Source organism: Protopterus annectens, chromosome 12.part0, assembly GCF_019279795.1.
Source record: "Protopterus annectens isolate FY-2018-M chromosome 12.part0, PAN1.0, whole genome shotgun sequence".
In the NCBI taxonomy this organism is placed as follows: Eukaryota; Metazoa; Chordata; order Ceratodontiformes; family Protopteridae; genus Protopterus; species Protopterus annectens.
In genome coordinates this window covers 1,311,175,306-1,311,199,510 of record NC_056746.1, presented here as the reverse complement: position 1 = coordinate 1,311,199,510, position 24,205 = coordinate 1,311,175,306, and the positions used below count along the sequence as shown (strand labels likewise).

Here is a 24,205-nt window from a genome sequence, read left to right as displayed (position 1 = left end):
TTCCAAAGAAGCTTCAGAAGGACCTGCAGGAGGGGGAGAAACCCCAGTGGGGGTAACCTCAGGTCCCGGGGCTCCGCTGTCTAAGGACAGGGGGACTGCCAAAGACCCAGTCTCGGTATGCAGGGAAGGAGCTGGAGAGACCGTGGAGGTATCCAAAGATGATTTGCCTAACGCACTCCTCATAGCCCTGAAGGCGTGACCACCAGAATCCTGGGAGGGTCCCACCTCCGCGGCCACGACGGTAGACGGCACTCCCGCAGCCGACGCACCGAGAGGGAGACTTGGGACAGAAAACATCAATCCCGAAGCATCCCCCCCGGGACCGACGGAAGAAGTCCGCGTACCGAACTCCGACCCAAGAGCCGGAGTTGGAGTAAGGGTCGGGCCCGACCCTAAAACCTCCACCGGTTCCACCAGCACCGGCTCCAATGGTGCCGAGGCTGTTGGAGGAGGAACTATAGTGGCAAGGTGGACCATCGGCTCCGAAACCGAATGGGCTGGAGCCGAAACTAACTTTTGGAACACCGGAGACTGGAAGAGTCTTAGGAGCACCCTGTCGATGTCCGAATCAGACATTTTGGATGACCTGGACGATATCGATCGGGTCCGAACCGATTTCTCCATCGGCTCCAAAGGACTAGGGGACCGGCTCCGAATGGATTCTACAATTATCGGCTCCGAGGGAGATCTCAAGGCAATTTCCCTCGGCGCCGATGTGGACTTCGGCTCCGAAGGGGAAGAGTCTGAGCCAGCAACCTTCACCGGCTCCAATATCAGTGGAGCCGATGAAGGTGATCCGCCTCTCGATGCCCCAGTCCTCGGCTCCGAAACCAGAGGGGTCGAGACTGGAGGCATCGAGGCAGACCGTTCCGCCCTCGGCTCCGAAGTCCGTGGAGCCGATGGAGAAATCTGCCTAGGTTTTTTGGCAGTCGGTTCCGACTGGTTGGAGCCGACGCTTTCTTCTTTTTTGAAGGAGAGGGAGAAGAAGATAAAGCCTCCTCGAAGAATGGCTTAATTAATCCCTTAAGGATTAATTTGTTTTTCCTCTCCTGGAGGACCCTTGATGAGAAGGCGTGACACACGCTACAAGATTCTTGTAGGTGCTTGGCGCCTAAACAATAAACGCACGAGGAGTGGTCGTCCGTTATGGACATCTTATAACCACACCTCGTGCATTTTTTAAACCCGGAGGGTCTATGCTCTTTGGACATGTTCTAAAGAGATGAAAAAAAAACACAATTATCTAAAGATAACAGCAAATTAGCAGTTTAAGTTCAAAATAAAGTTTTTTTTTTTTTTTTTAAACAAGAAAGCAGTTGTACAAAAAGACACAGAAGAGAGAGTCAAGACCCTCTAACTTAAACGGGTACTTGACCCACAAATAAACGCTAGAAAAGCAAACAAAAAACAAATAGCAAAGGGGAAGGCCCCTCTAACTAAAAACAGGAAACCTTCCCTTCACGAAAAGACAAATTTCTCAACAAATACACCAAATTCACACTCGTATCACAAAACTAGCTGTTAAAACAGCTTTTGGATTCAAAACCAACAAATTCCTGACAGGAAAAGCCTAAATAAATTAGTACTTAGCCCAGCCAAGTTGAGACCACGTCTTAGCTTGTAAGCGGCAAACGAGATCTGGGGGATTAGTGATGGTGCATCCTGGGATAAGAAATAGCTCAGCCAATAAGAGGCCTCGCTCTATAGCATAGCGTGCCGAGTCGGAGCCGAGGGATCGGCTCTGAGCCCATCAGTACAGAATGTAGGCGAGATAGGATCACATAACATCTAATGTTACATGCTGCTCCACTGTATGTCACCCTATCAGCTTACATGTTTGTAGGGGCGAACACACACATGTCCCAAACCACAGACAGCCATTGGACCACACTGTGTAGTAGCCCAGTATGTGTAGGGTTGTTGTATGAGTGGCTAATATGAGGATGGTGTACATCAGATAGTCCATATACTGTAATAGTACGCTAGCTTACCATATGTGGCTCTGGCTGTGTTCACATTGGTTGTGGTTATGCACTTTCACAAAGGTGTCAGTTACTCTGTGATGTGACATGCCTGTAGAGCCTATCTATGCAGGTACATGTGTATTCCCACATAGGAGATGTAGCCCAGTGTTAAGTCAGTCTGCCTGTAGCCTGCACTGTGCTTTGTTACATGCCTAGCAGCTTACTGTACTTATCCAGTGAGATGACATGTCCAGATACTTGCCAAATGTACTGCTGCCGGGCCACCATAACAGTCATGTATGTCAGACAAAGCAGTGGGATGCTGTTCAGATGTATGTCACTAACTAGTGGATAGTATGTGGCCATGGCACCTCTGTACCAGCGGTTATTATGTGTCAGGACAGACAGGGGCGTATGAATGCATAACCTATGGGGGCAAATGTATACCAGTATGTACGTGTTACACCCATCTACATGGCTGTTAACATCCACATTGACAGGCCTGGTCCACATGTCCTGCATGAAGGGGTTCTGTGTACACCCTTGGACTGACCAGAGTGTGTCAGACTTTCCACATATATTGGCCATATTGCAGCTGTAGTCCACAGGGGTGTTACTGTGCTAGCAGTGGTACTGTACTATGATGACCTTAGGATGTCTGTAAATAGCCAATGGCGCACATGTTAACAGCAGATGTGGCCTCCCACACACACCATTTCTGTGAAGACAATCCCTATTACAGTAGCAATAGTCTACAAATATACCTGCACTACATACGTGTCATACCCTTGCACTGAAAGGTTGGGACTACTGGGGCTGAGGTAGGACTCCACTCCATGTGCAGGACATATGGTGAACGTATATATATATATATATATATATATATATATATATATATATACATATATATATGTATACATACATCCATATAGATATATAGATATATATACACATATACATATCTTGATTACTGTATGACAACAGTTTTACACATATGTGCCTGCGTTCCAGCCTCTGTCCCCCACCTACATACCAGGCTTTGCACATATGACATGCTGTCAGGGGTTGTTATGTAGTGGGCTGTGTGTATGTCATGCTGTCATTCCTGCCATCACTCCACTGCTGTTGTGTCCCCCACACATACTGGGGGGGGGGTTGGGCCATATATGTGTGGGCTTCATCTACACAATACATGTGTGTACTAATGCACTCCAGAGGCCAGTGTATGTAACAGTGGTATATGGCCCAGTATTAGTGAGTGTGGGGGGGTGCACCATGACTGACCTAGGCTGTTACAACATGTGTAGGTATCTGGGATAAGCTGCCTTAAGGTATCTGGATGTACTTTACCATACAAACCACCTTGGGTAAATGCAGGCCTACTGCCTCCTGCCATACGGGATGTTCTGTTTGTCAGTGTGATTGTGATGGTGTCAGGTACACCTTGTTATGTAACAGAAACATCCCATTGTGTCAACTGGGGTCTGTACCCTTAGGGACTGTGTACAGAGTGTAGATAGAGGCTGCTGACCTATACATTTGCATTACATACTGTTGATTGTCTGGTATGCTGTGGCCCAGTCTGTCATTACTATTGTATTACTTGAAGGCCTCGACCTGGACAGCAACATATGTCGACCTTTCCAGACTACTGTCTTAGTATAACTGTTTCACAGTTGCATTACACTGTTCATATGGATGTCAGTGTCTAAACAGCTATATGACATGGCATATACAACTGTCATAGTACACAAATAAAGCTTTCACATTCATTTATGCACACCTGTGTGTGGTGTTATACCCTTAGATATCTCTGTGGGTATATGTTGCAGGCTATGAATGTCATTTGTATGGGTGGCTCATACAGTCTCCAGTTGGTAAGGTGGTGACTGTAGGAATACTGGCTGCTCCATACTGTGTGTACGTACCACATATGTATCTTACTGTACATATCTGTGTGTGTGTATGTGTAGTTAAATATATATATATATATATACACATACCTGTAGCTGGATATATGTGTCTGTGTATATGGATCCTAGGGATAGCCATGTCGTGCCTGGTCCTGGTTATGGGATCTGCAACACTTGGTACTGTATTACAGGGGGGGTTGTGCTTGGCTGGGGGGGTATACCTATTCGTACCAGACGTATATTGTGTGGGGCCTCTCAACCCCATTAATGTATGAGGACATATATGTTTTTATTTCCCCATTGTTACCTACAGATGTATGTCCATATATACCTATATATGTGTGTATGTCTATATATATATACATATATATATATATATATATATATATATATATATATACACACACACACACACACATATATCTGCTGACATATATATATATATATATATATATATATATGTATATATCTATATATCTATATATATATATATATATATATATATATATATATATATATAAATATAACCTGTCGTATATATTTAGACATGTAGATGTGGACATATACATCTATAGATGTAGGCATTTGCATGTTTATATGTTCATATATATTTATATATATATATATATATATATATATATATATATATATATATATCAATATGTTGTACCTGTTTGGACATTAGTATATTTACTCACTCACATGCATCTACATGTTGGAATGCATTCTCTGTACTGTTGAATGACTGGGCTGGATGATATGTTTGTGAATGCATCAAGGACATGTATATCTGACATGGCTTAGTGGTAAATCACTTGGCTATGGTGTGCAGGTTCCTGGGTTTGATCCTAGCAGAGGCTGTTTATTTTGTTGCTAGGCAGAACAAGGGCCATTGGATACAGTGCGATTAAGGCACTTTTGAGCAGTTGTAAGTGGGTTTGAGCAGGTTTGCCCAATGGTATGCACTGCTAAGTTAAGGTTACCGTTTCTTATACTCAGCTCCTGAATTGCTTAACCTGTGTAGGTATTGCTTACACCCACGCAAACAGGTTTAATCCTGCTTACTGCTGCTTAAAAGTGCTTACTCCTGCTTACCCCCACTCTAATTTCTTTAAAAGAAAAGAAAAGAAAAAGGGGTTGATAGGAAAGTGGTGAAGAAAGGGGCACAAAGAGGGAAAGACAGTAGGGAAAATATCTAGGGATGTGCAGGAATGGTGTATGGAAGGTCCATAGCTGCCCATTTCTACTACAGCAACAGCTGAGCATATACACTGTATTTAGAGGTAGATTTGGACACTCGAACCCCTGGGAGAGGGGTGAGGACAACAATAATTCATTGTGATGCCAATTAGAGCAGATTACATGTGTCCAGTGGACATGTGTGTGAAATGGACAGCTATATATGAGGCGAGATTTTTTTTTGTGGGAACAGATTGTCCTTTTTTTTTTCAGGTGGGAGTGGGATGTTGGGAGGGGTAGTAGGTATATTTGGGGAGGTAAGTTGGGAAAGATTAACAGACAAGACACACAAGACGCATACAGGGGTGGTATATGACACATGTGGGGGGTAAACACCTTGATGGGGAAGGGTGTTGGGATATCAGAAGCCCACAAGCCCCCTAGTGGTAACAGTGGGACTGAGGTCCCCACCCATGGGCAGTCACCACTGCACCTTCACAGCCCCGAAGGTGGCTGTGCTTGGGGTTGAGCCGCAGAGCCAGGCTGACTCTATAATTGGGACACGTGGCCCTCAAGCTGGTGTAGAAGATCACCGACCTGGTCGTTGATCACTCTAAGCACCACGAACCCGAACTGGCCACGGGTGACAGATGCCTGTCCACACCCACTCTCGGGGGGGGGGCGAGCCCCATCCCCTGAGGTGGTTCCACCCGAAGATGGTGCAGGACCAACGGACAGGGAGGTTTGGGGTTGGGCCCCAGACATGCTGGTGCCCAGTGCCTCGGCCAGCTGAGGTGGGACAGGTGGGTTCGCTGGGACCAGCCTTCCCAAGCGTGCTCTAGTGTTTAGATTTCAACATCATATATGGATTAGTTATAGTCAACACATTCCAGGGTTAAGTATAACAGCATGCATACATATTCCCACTAACCCAGACACCAGATATGGAACAGTTGCATAGCAAACAGAACACATGTATATATGGGACCACAGTGGTAATACAAACAGCATGCAGGTACGTTGAAAGCACCGTGCCAACAATGTTGGAATAATTAAATATGGCACATGCATGGGAACCATTAGAATATTTATCAAACGATTGGCCATTATCAGAGTCAGTACATACCAGTTGGGGAGGGTATGTTGATTATTGTTGGAGATAAGGTGGGGGGAGAGAAAGTTGTCAGTTAACAAGTAGTATATTCCTGTACTCCACATTACTTTCCTAGTCAGTGCTGTTATCTGTACCTTACAAGTGTTACTACACTACCCTGTAGACCTATATTGGAGACTGATATGGCTGTCAACATCATTACACATGAACCGGTTTTACCTGCAGTATAGACCTCTTACCTGGTTTATCTGTGCAGGGAATGTTTGTTAACACTGACTGTACACATACGGTGGGATTCCGGGTTGATGTTTTGCACTATCCTATCCAACTCTTTCTGCACAGACTCTGGCCATGTGTTGACCACATGCTGGTATGCCTGGACATACCTAGACTACTGCCGTCTTCCACCTTTAGTGACCTGACACACACATGTACATGCTTTCCTACACCATTATATTATGTAGCACAGTGTGGCCGACAGTGACCACTGATACTTTATTATTCAGAGAAACTGCAACACTCACAATCCCCTACAATACCAGGGTGGACGGTACCAGTACAGGTTATATTGGTCTGTATTTCACAGCACAGTGTTCGTATCCAACGTACCTGTGGGAGCAATGCTGGTTAGCACTACCTGACTGTTGCCATACAAGGTTCCAGGTTACACATTAGTATTACGCACATACATCTCACTCTGTTACTGTACACACTCTGACCACAGCTTAACAGGTTGGGGTGTGAATGGGACATACGTGGCTTCTTTGTCACATAAGGTATTGGGGAGTTGCTAGTGTGCCAGGTTTGTTGTCACAGATGTGTGTCAATCAGTTGTATTTCCTGTTTGCTGCCTATACGTCTGGGATCATCCCACAGATTTCCCAGGGGGACATGTTGATAGGCATTAGATATGGGCCCCTTTGATAGACAGTCTGGACATATCTGTACAGTCGTGGTGTATAATTCTGTATGCAGACTACTACCACTCGCAGGATTCAAATTGTGGCTGTGTATGCTAATAAAACAACAGTTCACATCTCAGTTGCATGTGCTATTTGGGTTTTGTTGTCTGCATTTCCCCTGTTTACTGTCTATGTGTCTCCCAGTTATACTAAATGACCTCTGGGGATTACACTTGTCATATACAGGCATTCCTACACATTCATGTTATGGTGCATGGTGTGGGTAACAGTGCTTAACACTACAGTACTATTACATGATTGCAAATCTACATTACCATATGATACCAGAATACACACATACAGTCCAGCTGTTAGACCTGTTTTGTCAGGGTATTACACTTTTATTGCCATACTAACAATATCAGACTATTCCTGCCATATTCTCTAGTGTATGCAGTACTTGCCGTGAACAATACAGGTTTTATACTAGCAATTACTTTACTACTACTTTTATTTTTATTTCCTATGACAGTAAAAGCATGAGTATTACTGACCTGCCTCGTGTCGCAACCGCGCCAGGCGGCAGATGTGGGCCTCCTGGTTCGCGGCCCACTCCACCTGCAGCTGTGAGGGACATAAGAGGAATACTTAGCCATACCTATCCATGATATACCTGAGCTGGCCATTATTAAACAGGTAGTGGACTGATACGTACACACAGCTGGGACATCCCCTGATGCTCTAGCCTCATGGAGCCACTCCTCCAAGAGGGTCCCCTTCCACCGCTTCAGGTCGGCATAGTAGTGCCTGATCTGCTCACCAATTCGGGGTATGCCAGTGGCACTGGTGAGGTCGCGGGCGATATGGTCCCAGACCTCCGCCTTATACTGGGAGCCCTGGTACTGGTCCTGAAGCAGTCTCTGCGCATGGTCTTTAACTAGGAGTCCATGACCTTGGACTGCTGGATGCACCAGTGTTGTGCCCGGAAGTGCACTCCTTCTCCCCTTACTGCTATAGTGTCTGCAAGGGGAAGCTACAACCAGTTATGAGCTGTATTCTCACCTCTTGGGTTTAAGTAGGGCCGATTTCCCGCACTTTTCCGTTATTGGCCGGTTTTGAAAAGGTTAAGCTACGGGCAAACCTGCTTACCTAAGGCTGGCATTGTTTAAAGAGGTATAGCACTAGGTAGATTAAATTGGCTTCCCTACACATTGCTTACACTTACTAAGTTGAGCTTTGCTGCGGCTGGCATTGCTTAATAGTTAATTAGCACTATATTTGCCTTTTGGCAGTGATTTATGAATTCATTACAGGTTATATATGTGTCTGGCATCCGTGATTCATGTGTACATGCACTGTATGGGGACCTGGGGACTTCTACACTTTATTACAATAACACCTCAAATCTATGTTACTGCAGTACTCCAATTCACATATTTATGTTCTTTGGCAGGTTATACAACATCACACTGTACATAGATTCAGTTCACATGTTTGATTTGATTTTCCTGTGGTGAGGATTAGTTTGCTGATACCTCATTTATATGTATTGCTATGATGGCTTAGTTGTTAACTAGTGTGACTGTGGTGTACAGGGTCCTGAGTTCGAGCCTTGCAGAAGTTGTTTATTTTGTTGCTGGGCACAACATGGACCATTGGGTACAGAGTGATTAAGGCACTTTAAAGCAGTTGTAAGCTGGTGTGCTAGGGTTTGCATGGAGCTAAGCAATGCTAACCTCCGGTTACAGTTTCTTACATTCAGTTAGCTTCTACTTTGCTTAATCTGTGTAGGCAATGCTTACCCCCACGCAAACGCACTTAAACATGCTTACTAGTGCTTATATATGCTTACTACTGCTTATTTGTTCTTAAACCTGCTTACTAGTGCCGTATTCATTATGACACTGACACTTCACATGTGCATTTAATACAGTATTCCGGTTCACATTTAAATGTTATTTAGTAGGTTATACTGCAAACGAATGTCAAAAAAATTTTCATATACAGATTTCACATAGAAAATGGAATGTGCTGCAGTGGGACTCGAACCGGGAATGCCTGCTCGTTAGGCGGATGCTCTGACCGCTACACTATTGCTGTGCTGCTTCATTTGCATATATCTTCATTATTATCCTCTTCAGCCTTTTAAACTGCTTTAACCGTAGCTAAGCGATGGGCAAACCCACGCACCTACGGTTAGCTGTACTCAGGGATTTAAAAATAAATAAAAGAGTTTCTTCACTTTATTTATATGTACTGTTCCTGTTGTACACATGGGGGACTGTTGGTGGGGACATGTGGGCACCTATGAGTAGACTCGCTCATTTATTTACAGTTTCTGCTGTTCTACTTTGCATGGGTGTGTTAATTCTGAGGGCTCTGCTCTCAGACACACCCCCTGCACTCGTCCACACTCCATGTAGGATTAGGAGGTCAGGCAGCGCGCCTTCATTAATATGCATGGCGCGGTGCCATCCTCCTCCTAAACTGCCGCTTCCATGCAAGACTAGATTAGTCCTGCACGGAAGATTAGTAAATCCGGGGAAAGGGCACTGTCATTGTTTGATGTGCATTACCCTTTCTATCTTCAAGCAAAAGCACTGCTCTGCTGACATTTTGTGCGATGAAATAACATTTAAGGCATTAGTAGAAGAATTACTCCAATCTTGCACCTGACCATGCTGTACTTGGGTTACACAACAAAGAATTTAAATAGTTTTGTGAAAGTAACAGTAACTTGTTACAAAAATATGTAAACTTCACTCCTTGTTCAATGCCAGTATATGAATAAATATTCAATATCACAAAACAGAGGCAACAAACATAAATGTCACTTAGGTTCATAGGTTGCTAGTAAGCTAATGAACAGTAGGGCCCTTACAAGCCTAGGTGTGCATCCCAAACCATTTGGGTTCAAGTATCATGAGCATCTATGGGGGGGGGATGTTAGTAGGGAGGTAACAAAGGATTTGTGGGTGAGGGTATTAAAATAATACTTTTCTTATTGACTGCCTCTGTCCATAAGGGGCATGGGGGTTAGACCACGGATACATTTAAGAATTCCCATCCAATTGTCAATGTTTTGTTTGAAGTCAGTGATGAACTCTGTTTTACGTGGATAGGGAGCTTATTCCAAAGAGCAAGGATCCTTCGAGACACATATCTGTCTCTCCAGCATGTTCTGTTCATGTCACAAGTAAAGTTCAGACCTGGATCTAGTGTTTCTGGTGCTGTTTGTTTTGTGCATGTGCAAAAGATCCATCAGGGTTAGGTCTAAGGAAGCCCTGTAAGCTAGGCAAAATTCCCCCTGCAGCAGCCTGTAGGAGACTGAATACAGAAAGAGAGCCTTTAGGACTGGTGATTCATGTAGGATAGGGTATTTATGCCCTGAATTCTTTTGGTAAGAAACCTTTGAAAGCATTCCAACTGTGGCAAGTGTCTGGTTAAATACACACCCAAGAGGGCACTCTATTTCCTTGGACTGTATACTTCCTTGGACATGGATGCCATATTCTTTATTTACAGTGGATATAAAAAGTGTACACACCCCTGTTAAAATGCCAGGTTTTTGTGATATAAAAAAATGATACCACAATAAATCATTTCAAAACTTTTTCCACCTTTAATGTGACCTATAACATGTACAATTCAAGTGGAAAACAAATCTGTTAGGGGAAAAATGTAAAAAATAAAAAATGTATAATAAGCTGGTTGCATAAGTGTGTACACCCTTAAATTAATACTTTGTTAAAGCGTCTTTTGATTTAATTACAGCATTCAGTCTTCTTGGGTACACACCTGCCATAAATTAAAGAGACTCTGATTAACCCCAAATAAAGTTCAGCTGTCCTAGTAGGATTTTCCTGACATTTACTCAGTTGCCTGCTACAGCAAAAGCCATGGTTCAGAGACAGCTTACAAAGCATCAAAGGGATCTCATGGCTGAAAGGTATCAGTCAGGAGAAGGGTTCAAAAAAGTTTCACTGCATTGGCTATACCATGGAACATGGTGAAGACAGTCATCAAAAAGTGGAGAAAATATGGGACAACCGTGACGCTGCAAAGAGCTGGACGTCCCTCTAAAATTGATGAAAAGACAACAAGAAAACTGGTCAGGGAGGCTTCCCAAGAGACTTACAGCAACACTGAAGGAGCTGCAGGAATTTCTGGCAAGTACTGGTTGTGTACTACATGCGACAACAATCTCCAGCATTCTCCATATGTCTGGACTATGAGGTAGGGTTGCAAGACTGAAGCCTTTTCTTACACAGAAAAACATCCAGGCCAGGCTAAAATTTGCAAAACAATACATCAAGTCTCCCAAAAACATGTGGGAAAATGCATTATGGTCTGTTGAGACTAAGGTTGAACTTCTTGGCCACAATTTCAAAAGGTATGTTTGGCACAAAAACAACACTTCACATCACCAAAAGAACACCATTCCCACAGTGAAGCATGGTGGTGGCAGTATCATGTTTTGGGGTTGCTTCAAGTCAGCTGGAACTGGAGCTTTAATCAAGGTGGAGGTAATTATGAACAGTTCCAAATACCAGTCACTTTTGGCCCAAAATCTTCAGGCATCTGCTAGAAAGCTGAAGATGAAGAGGAATTTCACCTTTCAACATGACAATGACCCCAAGCATAGATCCAAATCAACAAAAGAATGGCTTCACCAGAAGAAAATTAAAGTTTTGGAATGGCCCAGCCAGATCCCAGACCTAACTCCAAGAGAAAATCTGTGGGGTCACCTGAAGAGGGCTGTGTACAAGAGATGCCTTAGCAATCTGACAGATTTGGGGCACTTTTGCAAGGAAGAGTGGGCAAATATTGTCAAGTCAAGATGTGCCATGCTGACAGACGCCTACCCAAGAAGACTGATTGCTGTAAATAAATCAAAAGGTGCTTCAACAAAGTATTAGTTTAAGGGTGTGCACACTTATGCAACCAGCTTATTGTACGTTTTTTATTTTTTTCGCTAACAGATTAGTTTGTTTCCAATTGAATTGTACAGGTTACAGATCATAGTAAAGGTGGGAAAAGTTTTGAAATGATTTATTGTGGTCTCATTTTTTATATCACAAAAACCTGGCATTTTAACAGGGGTGTATACACTTTTTATATCCACTGTAAAAGTTGGGTGACACAAAATAATTTTCTAACTATCTTAGCTACATGTTGGCCAAAGACCAATCTGCTGTTTACATATGTTCCCAGATCCCTTACTACTGGGTCGGCTCTTAGGGTCATTTTACAGCTACATTAATTAACTTGGGTTGACAGTTTCTCAATGGGCATTTTAATATATTTTTTGGCATTGAGTTTTAGGCCATGGCTTTGGCATCAGTCATTTGTGTTAAAGCCACTTGCAAGATTTTTGTTTGATAATAGTTGGGGGTAGTATGGTGGAGGGGATTTCCCTTGGTAGAGCTGGGTAGGGAATGGGGGGGTGCAGTCTGAGATGAATTTATCTTATGTCACCCTGATTGGAGAAGGTGCTACCATTCACAACCAATTCAGCACACTGCTGTGCGTCACTTTTAAGGTTCAGGATACAGCTGACAACCTTGTAATTATCCTTATCATGGCAGGCTATCCTGACCTCATAGGTGGCCTTCCTGGACTTAATTAGACCTTTTAGTTTTTTGTTTAGTTGTTTAAGAGAGCATTTGTCTTTAAGGGAGTTGCTCTTCCTGATTTTGGCAATGAGCTTTCTTCTTCTTTTATTATACACCCTGTTTTGGTGAGTATTCCATCAGCAGGGCTTGTTTTTAGTGTTTGTTTTGGGTTTATTTCTGGCAGATATGTCAGCTTCTATGCAGCCATTCACATGTTTGTATAGGGATTCTGTGAAAAATTCTGCACAGACAGCTGTGGTCTCATGGTTAGGGGTAGCCTTGAATTTTGACAAACTTACTGCGGTGGTGGTGCAGTAGCGTTGTCGCCTCACAGTTAGACGTTGCACGTTCAATTCTCACAGCATCTTCTGTGTGTCGACATACGTGAATGGGCGTTCCTTCATTGAAGGTTGTGCGTTAGGCCCGGCAAGCCAGCACGTAAAAATCTACTGCCAATCATTAACGGACCGGAGTTCTGCTGTGGCGACCCCTAACCGGGAAAAGCCGAAAGACAGTTTCACTTAACAGGATGTAGTTTGCCTTAGAGAAGTTCCAAACTGTTACTGGTTTAGCTGGGTTTTACTTCAAAAAAGAAAGCTTTGTGATCCAGCCTCACTTGTGAGGATGTGACACATGACTCTGGTTGCAGCGTGCATCATCTGCTCCAGGGTGGCTGTGTTAAAGTCCAGGAAGCATTGTGCTGGTGAGGAAGAGGCAGTGCAAGTTTCCCAGTCTACACAGGGATAAAGTTACACATGAATGGGGTATGTGGATGGCTGGTGGAAAATTTCCAGTCAAATAGTGCACCTAAAAAATATGTAATACATAAAAGTGATTTAGTACCAGATTGTTAAATCTGTTCTCTCTTTCTCACCGGTTTTAAAATTGGGTCTCCACCATCTAAAATGCGCTTCGAAGAATGTCAGTATTTAACAGTCTGAGACCAAGTGTAAACTTCATTCTGTTTTTCATGGGGGGTGACCATCCTATCCCAGAAATCTCCATGCAGGGAGATATTATTTCTGTAACCACTCTCTGATGTAATTTACTCCAAGGTTACAAACCTACAGATAAGGTTATACCTTTCAAAGACTGAAAGTTCAGTATATTTAGCAGGTCCAAACCAAACTGTCTTTAAGGAATCAGACCATGACAGTGAATGATTGCTGAAAATCAAACAAGTTGACTGTCATAATAATGTCTACAGTGTTTACAAACTATTAAATTAAATTAAATTAAAATACAGACAGGCAAACAGTCCACTTAGTTAACTCAAGAAACCTAACGTAACCACATACTTTTTGTCAGTAAACTGTTATCCCAACACCATCTTGCCCCTCCCTGTTTTGTTGCTATGTCACCCATCTTTAAATTTACAACTGTATCTATTAATTCATCACGCCTATGCTTGAAGCCAGAAAAATGTTACTGCCAGATGCCTTTTCTAGTTAAATGTTTCAGTGCTGAACACATTTTTTTCAGTAAACCATGCACGGCAATTAAAACATTATACTCACTTGTAAAAAGATGTTCCCAACTTTCTGCAATTCACTGCTTCCTACAGTTACTGTAAAAAAAAAAATAAAGAGGGAGAAAGACCTTTAGTTTATATCATATAGTATACCTTTAGTAGTATTTTTATTCCTTCTGATCACTGGCACTGAACCCACAGTTAACACATTAGTAGGCCAGTATGATTGAATTTGCTTACCCATAACACAGTGAGGCTATTACGCTGCCAGATGTATAGACACGTCTAGCTTATACACCCTCTCAAATGGAGTCACAATGGCTGCAACAGTTGTCGGGCTGGAAACAAGTGTAAGATGAATTGTGGAAAGACTACATTTATTCATTTAACAATTGCTTAATGGTTACATGAACTTGTCCGTGGACCCTTTCCAGCCAAGACCTGGGCCATGTAGGAAAGAATGATAAATATAACACAATTAAAACAAGCACACAATAAAGCTAACAAAGAACAGAATAACAAAATTCAAACTCACAATAAGAAAGCAATGCAGCAAAGCCTAATGGTGGATGACACAGATGAATGTTATATTTAACTTGTCTGTCCAAGTAACTTAATCAGTCACTATCTCGATATCAACAGCACAAGAAAACATCTGGAGTGCATCGGGGGGCCAGACTTTGTTTGGTAATTCACTCAGAATCAGTACACACAGTGTTAAAACACTATAATTTGCTTAACAAAAGTACTAAAATTTATTACTTCAAGAAGCAACATGTTTCACAGCTATCAAATCCATAAAAATGCTGCAGGGTAATAGAAAGCATTATGAATGGTTTCCTCTGATCATTATTGTCTGGTTTGTGTTCTTGACATGGTTGTCAAGATTCACCTTGAGCTTTGCTTCACTTCACTCTACTCTATAGGTGAATTTCTAGACATCTTTGAGTACAATGCTTAACAAGTTGTTCATGATTGGAAACCTGTTCATCATCTTCTACACCTGGCATCATAATTTTTATAGTACAGTGAATTTACATTAATTGAAAACACAAGATTTTACCTGCATTATTAAAACAGATCACTCAGAACAAAAACTGCACTGAGACTGGGTACTCTGAACCTCTAAAAGGTGCATAACATAGAGGATTATGATCGGTTCGGTGATCATAACCTGTTTACTTATTTGTTCGAGACATGGATGCCAAGAAATTAAACTTGAGATTGAAGCTTGAGAAGTGAATTTTTGGGCAGAGTTTTGTTCTGTAACCTGATCATAATTCTTTGTAGTGCATGGAGCTTTACCTGCTCTATGTACTACTAGTTATAGAACAAAATGCAGTTTTGACGGCTCTCAAAACCGTAAAACACTTAGTGGGGTACTGTCAGAAAAGCAGTTCAACACTTTGTGTTACATTTACACTCACCTTTCATGGCTTTCAACAGTCCAGGTATTCAAAGAATGTCCAGATTTTTACCTCATTTGTTTGGTCTGTCACTCAAAGTCCGTGGTTGACAAATCACAGAGGACTGAAGCCACTGAATAGTGACAAACATTTGAGTTTCAGAGTTCATACATTTTAGAAAAAAAAAAGTCCATCAAACATATCCTGTTATTCTAGCTACTTTCTAAGCTTGTATGACAAAGGGATACATTATCTGTTTGGACAGCAGTACTGCCGCTGTCATTTACTGGTCAGTACTAGCAGATTTGTCTGCTTAGCACTAGACCCGACCTTAACAACTTAAGCACGGGGTCTTAATAATTTTTAAGGTCGGGTCTCATGCTACTTTAACACTTAACTCATTTGCCTTTTTCCAAATTTCAGAGTGCAATCACCATGCTCTATGCACTACAAAAGTTGTTAAGCATGTACAATGTTAAACAGGTGCATAACAAGGTTACTTATTTCCCCCAGTTTCAGATGGTAATCAGTATGCTCCATGATTTACATAGTCTCATGAAACACAAATAAAATAATGACAGTCAGCTCTAGGATGCAAAGGGACTGTGAATGAACACCACCAAATGAAGTTTCAAAGAAATGGAAAAGTTAAAAAATTCTATGCCTCAAGAGCAACTAGAGTGAATGCACACAGTTTCATTGTGTACGTGGCCCAGTTTTTCAAGTAACATCACTCCATCTAGAGTAGAGAGACACATCAAGAAACATCACTCCAACCTTGATCACATACAAAAATCTATTTCCTCCCTCGTATTCCTTATGACTTTCAGAATCTGTGGTCATTACATCCATCCCAGACCCCAAAACTTCAGGAGCTGTGCCATAAGATGCACCTCTGAAAAAGTTTTTACTGAGAATACTGTAATTGTGCAATATAAGCAATTTTAACATGAAGAGCCTTGTGTAGTAACTTTAACTAGTCAATTATGTGCCTGCCCTGTGCTAGAAAGTGGCTGTGACGCCCCAGGAGTATTCCTTGCACTTTAAGGACCACTTATTAAGTTGACCACTGTCCTTGGTTTCTGAGTTCAGTAAGTGAAAGAAAACCTGTTCTACTTTGCACCTCCTTCTTAATTGCTTTGTACCTACTATAAGCTGATTCTTCTCTCTAATAACTGATCTGAGACATCAAGACAGCATAACACCCTTCCATCATAGAAAACACTTCCTGTCTACCTGCCTTGTACCAGCTTTTAGACTCCACCACTAAATATCATACTCATACAGCTCCTTTCTTTCTTTTTGATTCTTACTTCCACACTACCTGGTAACAATAAAATACAGATCCCTCTACTTCATCATGCTGCTGCTCAGCAAATCCTCTCATCTCCTTCTGAACAAGCTCTCAACCTACCATGATTCAATAATAGCACAACATCTCTCTGTCTCAACCACATCGTCCCTAAACTCTCCACACATTGCACCAAACCTATTTAATGAAGCCCTCAACTTTACCCCAAATATAGACTGATTAACTCCATTTCAACTAAAATCAAAATAAAATTAAGTGGAAAAATACTCACCAAAAAGCAAGTACGTACAGATGTGAAAAATCTTACCATAATGGTAGATGTCCTTCTCTCAACCGTTGCAGTATTCATAACATTAGCTATCCCCGCCAAGGGCAGCCTGATGTCCGGCCAGTGTACCAAAGCCTTAAGTTGCTTTGAGGTACGTTGTATGTCACATGTATGCTCCTCACATAGAATAAGGCATAAAGGTGCCGTTCAAACGTACCATCCTCAGAATTGAGAGAGGTAACCAGTACATCCAGAAGACAAACAGACCAGGGGGAGGAGGGAGGGAGTGAATACTGCAATAGTAAACAGAAGGACATCCACCGTTATGGTAAGATTTTACACAACTGTACTACGCCCTTCCATTTCACTGTTGCAGTATTCATAACATTAGGGAAAGTGCCAAAACTCAGGAAGAACCTTGCGAGGACGAAGGGCCAAAAGAGCCCTCTAGGAAGCCATGAAGGATGGTCCAATCAAAACCAGCTCTAGCACTAGAGATTCCATCCAACTTCTAGTGCTTGGTAAATTTATGCACAGATGTCCAGGTAGCTGCATCAGGAATAGGGTTAGTATCCAAACCCCTGAAAAAAGCACCAGAAGAAGATGCAGCTCTAGTTGAATGAGCCTTAACAGAAGAAAGAAGGCTCTTACCACGAAAGGAATAACAAAAAGAAATAGCTTTAGAGATATAAGAAGAAATAGCTTGTTTGGATTCAGCTAATTCTAAAGACCTAGGATGAAAGGAAACAAAGAGCTGATTGATTTTCTAATTGTCTTAGGCTTCTCCAAACAAAAGCTGTGTTATCTATGCACATCCAATGTGTGCAGCACCTTCTCATTGGCAGACTGCAGAGAAGGGGAAAAAAGAGGGCAAATGAATAGACTGATTAAGGGGCAACTCATTAACCACCTTGGGCATAAAAGAAAGATTAGTATGCAAGGACACCCTGTCCTTATGAAACACTAAAATAGGAGGACAAGCTTTAAGGGCTTGAAGCTCAGACACCCATCTAGCAGAAGTAAGGACTAACAAACGTACAGTCTTCCAAAAGCAATGTTGCAAGGCAGCTGAAGCTGCAGACTCAAAAAACAGCCTAAGTCAATTTCTCCAAAACAAAATTAAGATCCCAGTGAGGAGGAACAGGCTTCCTGGGAGGTCTAATATGAAGGATGCCTTTAATTAATTGTTTATCCTCAAATCTAGAAGCTAAAGGAGGAGATAAAGGCAGACAATCAGAGATAGCTGATAAGTGGGGCCTTAACAAAAGAATAAGTCAACCCAGCATTGAGCAACTCACACAGATAAGAAAGAACCAAAGAGACGTCCACAGAAAGGGGATCCAGGGTGCAAGAAAGACACCAAACAGAAAACTTCTTCCATTTGGATAAGTAGGATTTCTTAGTATTGGGTTTCCTGGCCTCCTGCAGGACCCTAAGCACGTCCTCAGAATAAAAGGCGTCTATGTGTAATCAAAAATCCGATCAACCACAGTGTAAGTTGAAGAGTGGACAGGTGGGGATGGATGGGAGACCCCTTGTCCTATGTGAGAAGGTCCAACCTTTCAGGTAACTTGTGATGACTGCCTTTGGCTAAATGCAGAAAAGAAAACCAATGCTGTCTCAACCAAAAGGGAGTCACCAACAAGAATATGAAAGAATCCTGTTGAATTTTGAACTGGACTTTTGGAATGAGGGGAAGGGGAGAGAAAGCACAGAGAAGCACCCCCTTTCAAGAAAAAGATAGAGTGTCCACCTTCCAAACCAGATGACCTGGGAATCTGCCACAAAATAGAGGAAGTTGTCTGTTCATAGGGAAGGCACACAGGTCTATTTGAAGAGTAACCCACTCTATTTGAAGAGTAACCCACTGGTGGACAATGTCCAGAAACACATCCCTGTGAAGTATCCATTCATGGAATTGAGTTAAGGACCTGCTCAGAGTGTCTGCCACAATGTTTTTACCTGAGGAAATATAAACTGCCTGAAGAGTCACTTCATACTGGATAGCAAGATCCTACACTAGGAGTACTAACCGGCAAAGAAGATAAGCCTGAGTGAGCAGTAGAGGGAACAAAGTCTGAAAGCACAACATTTGAAAGGAGGGCACCTTCAGAAAACTGTTTAGATGAGAGAGGTCCAGAATTGGTTTCCAATTACCCTCTTTCCCGGGCACTAGTAACATCCTGGAGTGAACCCCCCCCTCCCTTTTTGAGACACAGGCAGCACTTGAATAGTACCCTGAGTCAAAAGATCCTGAAGTGCTTCTGGAAAGAAAGATAGTTGTTCCTGATGAGGCTGAGGAATACCCATAACAGGTGGAAGGGATTTCCAGACCATGAAATACCCCTGGCGAATAATGGAGAGGAATCAGAAATACTGAGTAACCTGTAGCCAAAAAGGAAGAGAGAGAGAAAGGCGAAGATAAAGAGGAAAGTAGCTGTGAAGAACAGGATAGTTAGACAGCACCTGGTTTATCTGGAAAAGGAGACTTCTGAGGCACAGAAGTCTGAGAAGATTTAGCAGGAAGAGCCCGCTTACCACCCTTTTTACCCTTAAGAGGACAGCGAGAGTGCCTGCGAACAAAATCTGACTTACTGTGGTAATGTCTGGAATTTAAGCACAGAAGAAACAAATACATGTTTACATACCTGTAAAGCCTTACACTTGTTCTGAAGGGAGTTAAAACATAGCAGAAGCAGCTTCACCAAACAACTGTTTATTATCCATCAACTTAGCCTTAATATCATCAGGCAAAGGATGAAGCCGAAGCCAAGAACACCTCCTCATCACTGACCCAAAAGCAGCAGCCCTGGAAGAAACATCTGCTGCATCATAACTACATTTGATGAAATGATGAGCCACCTGGGAGGAAGACCCAAACAGGGAAAGGGCAGAAGACTTACCCTCAAAGTCTGTAAAGTCAGAAATAATGCGACAAGCCTGGGATAAGAGAGCCAACAAATACCTACACATATGGGTCTGATAATTAACAGGTTTAAAAGCCAAGGTGGCAGAGGTATAAACCTTCTTCCCTCGCCTTTCCATGGTGCTGCTTTCTTTATCAAAGGGCAGTAACTCTGGAGAAAGAAACAATTGAGAGGGCTTTTCAGAAGCTACAGACAACACCGAGGGGTCAGCAGGACATTTGTGCAAAAATTTAGTCCTCAGGCACCCTACAGAATCTAAGTAACAACCACACTAATAGACCTTAAACACAAAGAGAATCCGAAGGCAACATATCAGATAGATATCCAGGAACGAACCACCATGTAAAATAAAACAGCAAGTTTATTCCAAAATATTGGTGAAAAAAAAAAAAAGAGCGGATTTGTAGAACTAAACTCCTTTATTGGTAAGCCCTTTCATTGGCAAAAGGTAAGCCAACTTCTTCAAACCATCGAAAAACATACAATCCCATGTGAAAAGGAATGCCTTTTATACACAGTGTTAGTCTAATCAAGCAATCAATTAATTAAGTAAAAAACAATCAACAATAAAAAACCACAAGTAACCATTTGTTTGCTGAACCAGAGATTTGTTTTACATAGGTTTTTCTAAAATCAGTAAACCTTAGACAATAAACTTTCTCAAGCCTAATTTATCTCAATATTAAAAATACCAAATCACCCAGCCTGGCCCAAGTGCTTCGAGTGGAGACACTGACTTGGAAAATGAGGATGATATAATCATTCCCCAAACAACAGAAGTATGCCGAAGTGATCGCATTCATAATTATCAACAGAAAAATGGCCCAAGGCGACAACCAAGTTTGGGGGGGGGGGGGGCTCTATTGCTCAGAACAATATGAACAATCAAATAGGAGACAATTTTCAGCAGCGTTTACGGAGTACCCATACCGGCCAGCAACAAACAGCACAATCAAGGCACAACAAGAAACAAGCCCCACAAAGGAGGCACCAAAACAGAAGGAGGAGCTAGTCCAGTGCCTACCCAAAGTTTTAGTGAATACAGAAGGAGACTTCCATATCTTTAATTTTAGCTCTTTGGAAGTTGATGAGGAAATGGCCAATTTGTTTGCCAAAGGGCTGACTTTTGTTCCGGACCACAAAGCTGACGTAGTCAGAACTGTTATAGACTTGAAAATGTTTGTTCGTAAACTCAATCTGACTTGTGAACTGGGACAAAACTCTGGACTTATTAACAGTTTAAGAGTTTCAAATCTGTTCAACCCGCCCCTCCAAGCGTCATTGGCTATGTTTGAGAAAATTTGTGAAATGGACATTAGGCATGCACTTAATTGTAGTGTAGCTAAGTATAACAGAAATAGAAACATCACTGTTAATGAACGGGATCTTCTCAAACTGCTTAATGTATGTAACGTGAGGGTTATGAAACCCGATAAAGGAGGTGGGCTGGTGTTTATGGACCAACAGGTCTATGAAACAAGAATGTTGAGTTTATTAAATAGTGATGTATATGTTAGTGCAAGCCAGAATGAGCTAAATGGGGCATATAATAAAATTAATAGCATGTTGAGCGACCTTTTTCTTGAAGGAAGCATTGATGTGAATACATACCATTTTTTGACCATGCCAGCCCCAGTAGTTCCAACATTGTTTGGTGCCCCTAAAATACATAAGGATCTAAATAGTCCACCCTTTAGACCTATTGTGGACGGTAGGGGCTCTGTGACATATGCTTGTGCCAAGTTTGTTGACTGCAAGATGAAACCGTTTGTTAAGTCAGAGACACAAGTATGTCGAGATTCTTGGCAATTTTTAGAAAATATTAATGCACTAGAGTTCAATGAATATCACATTTTTCTTACAGTCGACATCAATGACCTCTATACCTCCATTCCATACCGAACAGGAATTGAATGGGTTAGAGAGTTCCTTCACATAAGAGGGATGGAACATCAGCAAATTAATCTGATAGAAGTTCTCCTTGAAATAATACTGGAGAATAATTATATTCTTTTTTCAGACAAATTGTTCCTCCAAAAGAGTGGCATTGCAATGGGCTCCCCTTGTGGGAGCAGGTTTGCTAACAGTGTCTTGGCCTACTGGGAAAGGTCCTTCCTATTTAACTGTACAACATACAAAGAACATGTGGCCTGGTACACAAGGTACCAGGATGACATGTTCTTCTTGTGGAAGAGGCCGGTGGACATGATTAATGGGTTTATAACTGAAATTACTTCATTTACTTCATTCTTGGAATTTAAGTAGGCCAAAATGAGGTTAATTTTTTGGACAGCCACCTTTTTAAAGACAATAACAATAGGCACTTTAGTTCTACCATCCATTGAAAACCCACATACTAGAGTACATTTTTACATTTCACAAGTTGCCATCCCCTCCATCAGAAAAGGGCAGTGGTTAAGGGACAGGCAGTAAGAGCAGCGAGGATGGTATCCAATTTCGATGATTTCTTAGAGGATGTAATCTCCTCAAGGAAATGTTCTTAAAAAGAGCTTATCCTTTACCCTTAATCGATCAAGTGATGGAAGAGGTACGTAATAAAAGATCAATAGGGTACTTTCAACCTTTGGTACAAGAAAATCAAGTTTACACAACCCCACCAGTGGGGAATGTTATTAACATTTCCCAGGGAAAGAAAAGGTATTGAATGGGGCAACTAGTTTTTTAACAACCTATTCCCTAGATGCAAGCAGCATTAGGGAAATTATATGTAAAAATTGGTATTTAATACAACAGGATAACGAATTAGTCAAAATGTTGGGCACAACACCAGCTATAACATACAGAAGAGGTCTCAATTTGAAAAACTTGGTTGAGAGACCGAAAAAAAGCTTTAAGAGGCCAAACTGGTATGTTTAAATGTGGACGATGTGCCCAATGTAAACATATTAAAGTGACTAATAAGGTTAACATCAGAGATAAAACCTATTAAATTTGGGGTAGACATGCATGTGATTCCCAAGGGTTAGTATATGGGGCTGTCTGCAACCAATGCGAAGGTTACTATATTGGAAAAACAGAACGAAAGCTCAAGCAAAGGATATACGAGCATCAATATAGCATGGATAGGCAGATCAGTACAAATGCCCTAGCAAGGCATATAATAAAACACGCAGACCATAAGTTCAGTTTTATTGTCTTGCAAAAAGTAGACCGTAGCAGCAGGGGTGGCCCATGGCAACTTAAACTCAAGGAAATAGAATTGGCATGGCAGATCCGTACTGTGGTTTATATTATGCCGGGTTTAAATGAATATGTATCTATCAAATGTTTACTCAAAATAAAAGCCTTAGCTAGATAAGCATTACAAGCCTTTTTGAATAAATAGATCCATTTAGGATCTTTTAATATACATGGTTTTAAAAATTTAGTAATTTTAAAGTAAATATGTTACCATCACAAGGCTGGGTAATTTGGTATTTTTAATATTGAGATAAACTAGGCTTTAGAAAGTTTATTGTCTAAAGTTTACCGATTTTAGAAAAACCTATGTAAAACAAATCTCTAGTTCAGCAAACAAATATTTACTTGTGGTTTTTTATCGTTGATTGTTTTTTACTTAATTGATTGCTTGATTAGACTAACACTGTGTATAAAAGGCATTCCTTTTCACATGGGATTGTATCTTGTATGTTTTTCGATGGTCTGAAGAAGTTGGCTTACCTTTTGCCAACGAAAGCACTTACCAATAAAGGAGTTTAGTTCTACAAATCCGCTCTCTTTTTTTGTTTTCACTAGTTTTGTTTTTTTATTCCAAAATATTATAAAATAATCTCTGCAAAATAAACTGGTAAGCGCTTTTGTTTAAGTGAATGCTAAATTTCCTCAGACATTAAATTAAAATGTTACACGTCTTAAATACTTCTCTATAATGATGTCATTTCCTTTCATTAATTAATTAATTAAATACTAGTTTTAAAGAGACATTTTCAAACCTTTTTAAAGACGGCATTTCAAGGGACATTTAAAAAGAACATTAAAAAATTCACTGCCCTATTCATGCATAGATACTATTAAAAATGCATATTAATATGGATATATAAAATGTATTTAGTATGAAAAATATACATGAAAAATCTAAAAAATATATATATTACAAAAATGCTTAAATATAAT

The 24,205-nt window shown here is 41.4% G+C and overlaps 1 protein-coding gene across 1 annotated transcript in view; it reads right to left on the bottom strand.

Moving 5' to 3' along the window:
• The window catches only part of COMMD7 (COMM domain containing 7), a 565,679-nt gene that overhangs the window by 173,233 nt on the left and 368,241 nt on the right, over positions 1–24,205 (bottom strand). The window contains exon 7 of the mRNA XM_044090372.1: positions 14,205–14,254. Within this exon, the coding sequence (XP_043946307.1) occupies positions 14,205–14,254 (50 nt within the window). The remainder of the gene's footprint in view (positions 1–14,204; positions 14,255–24,205) is intronic.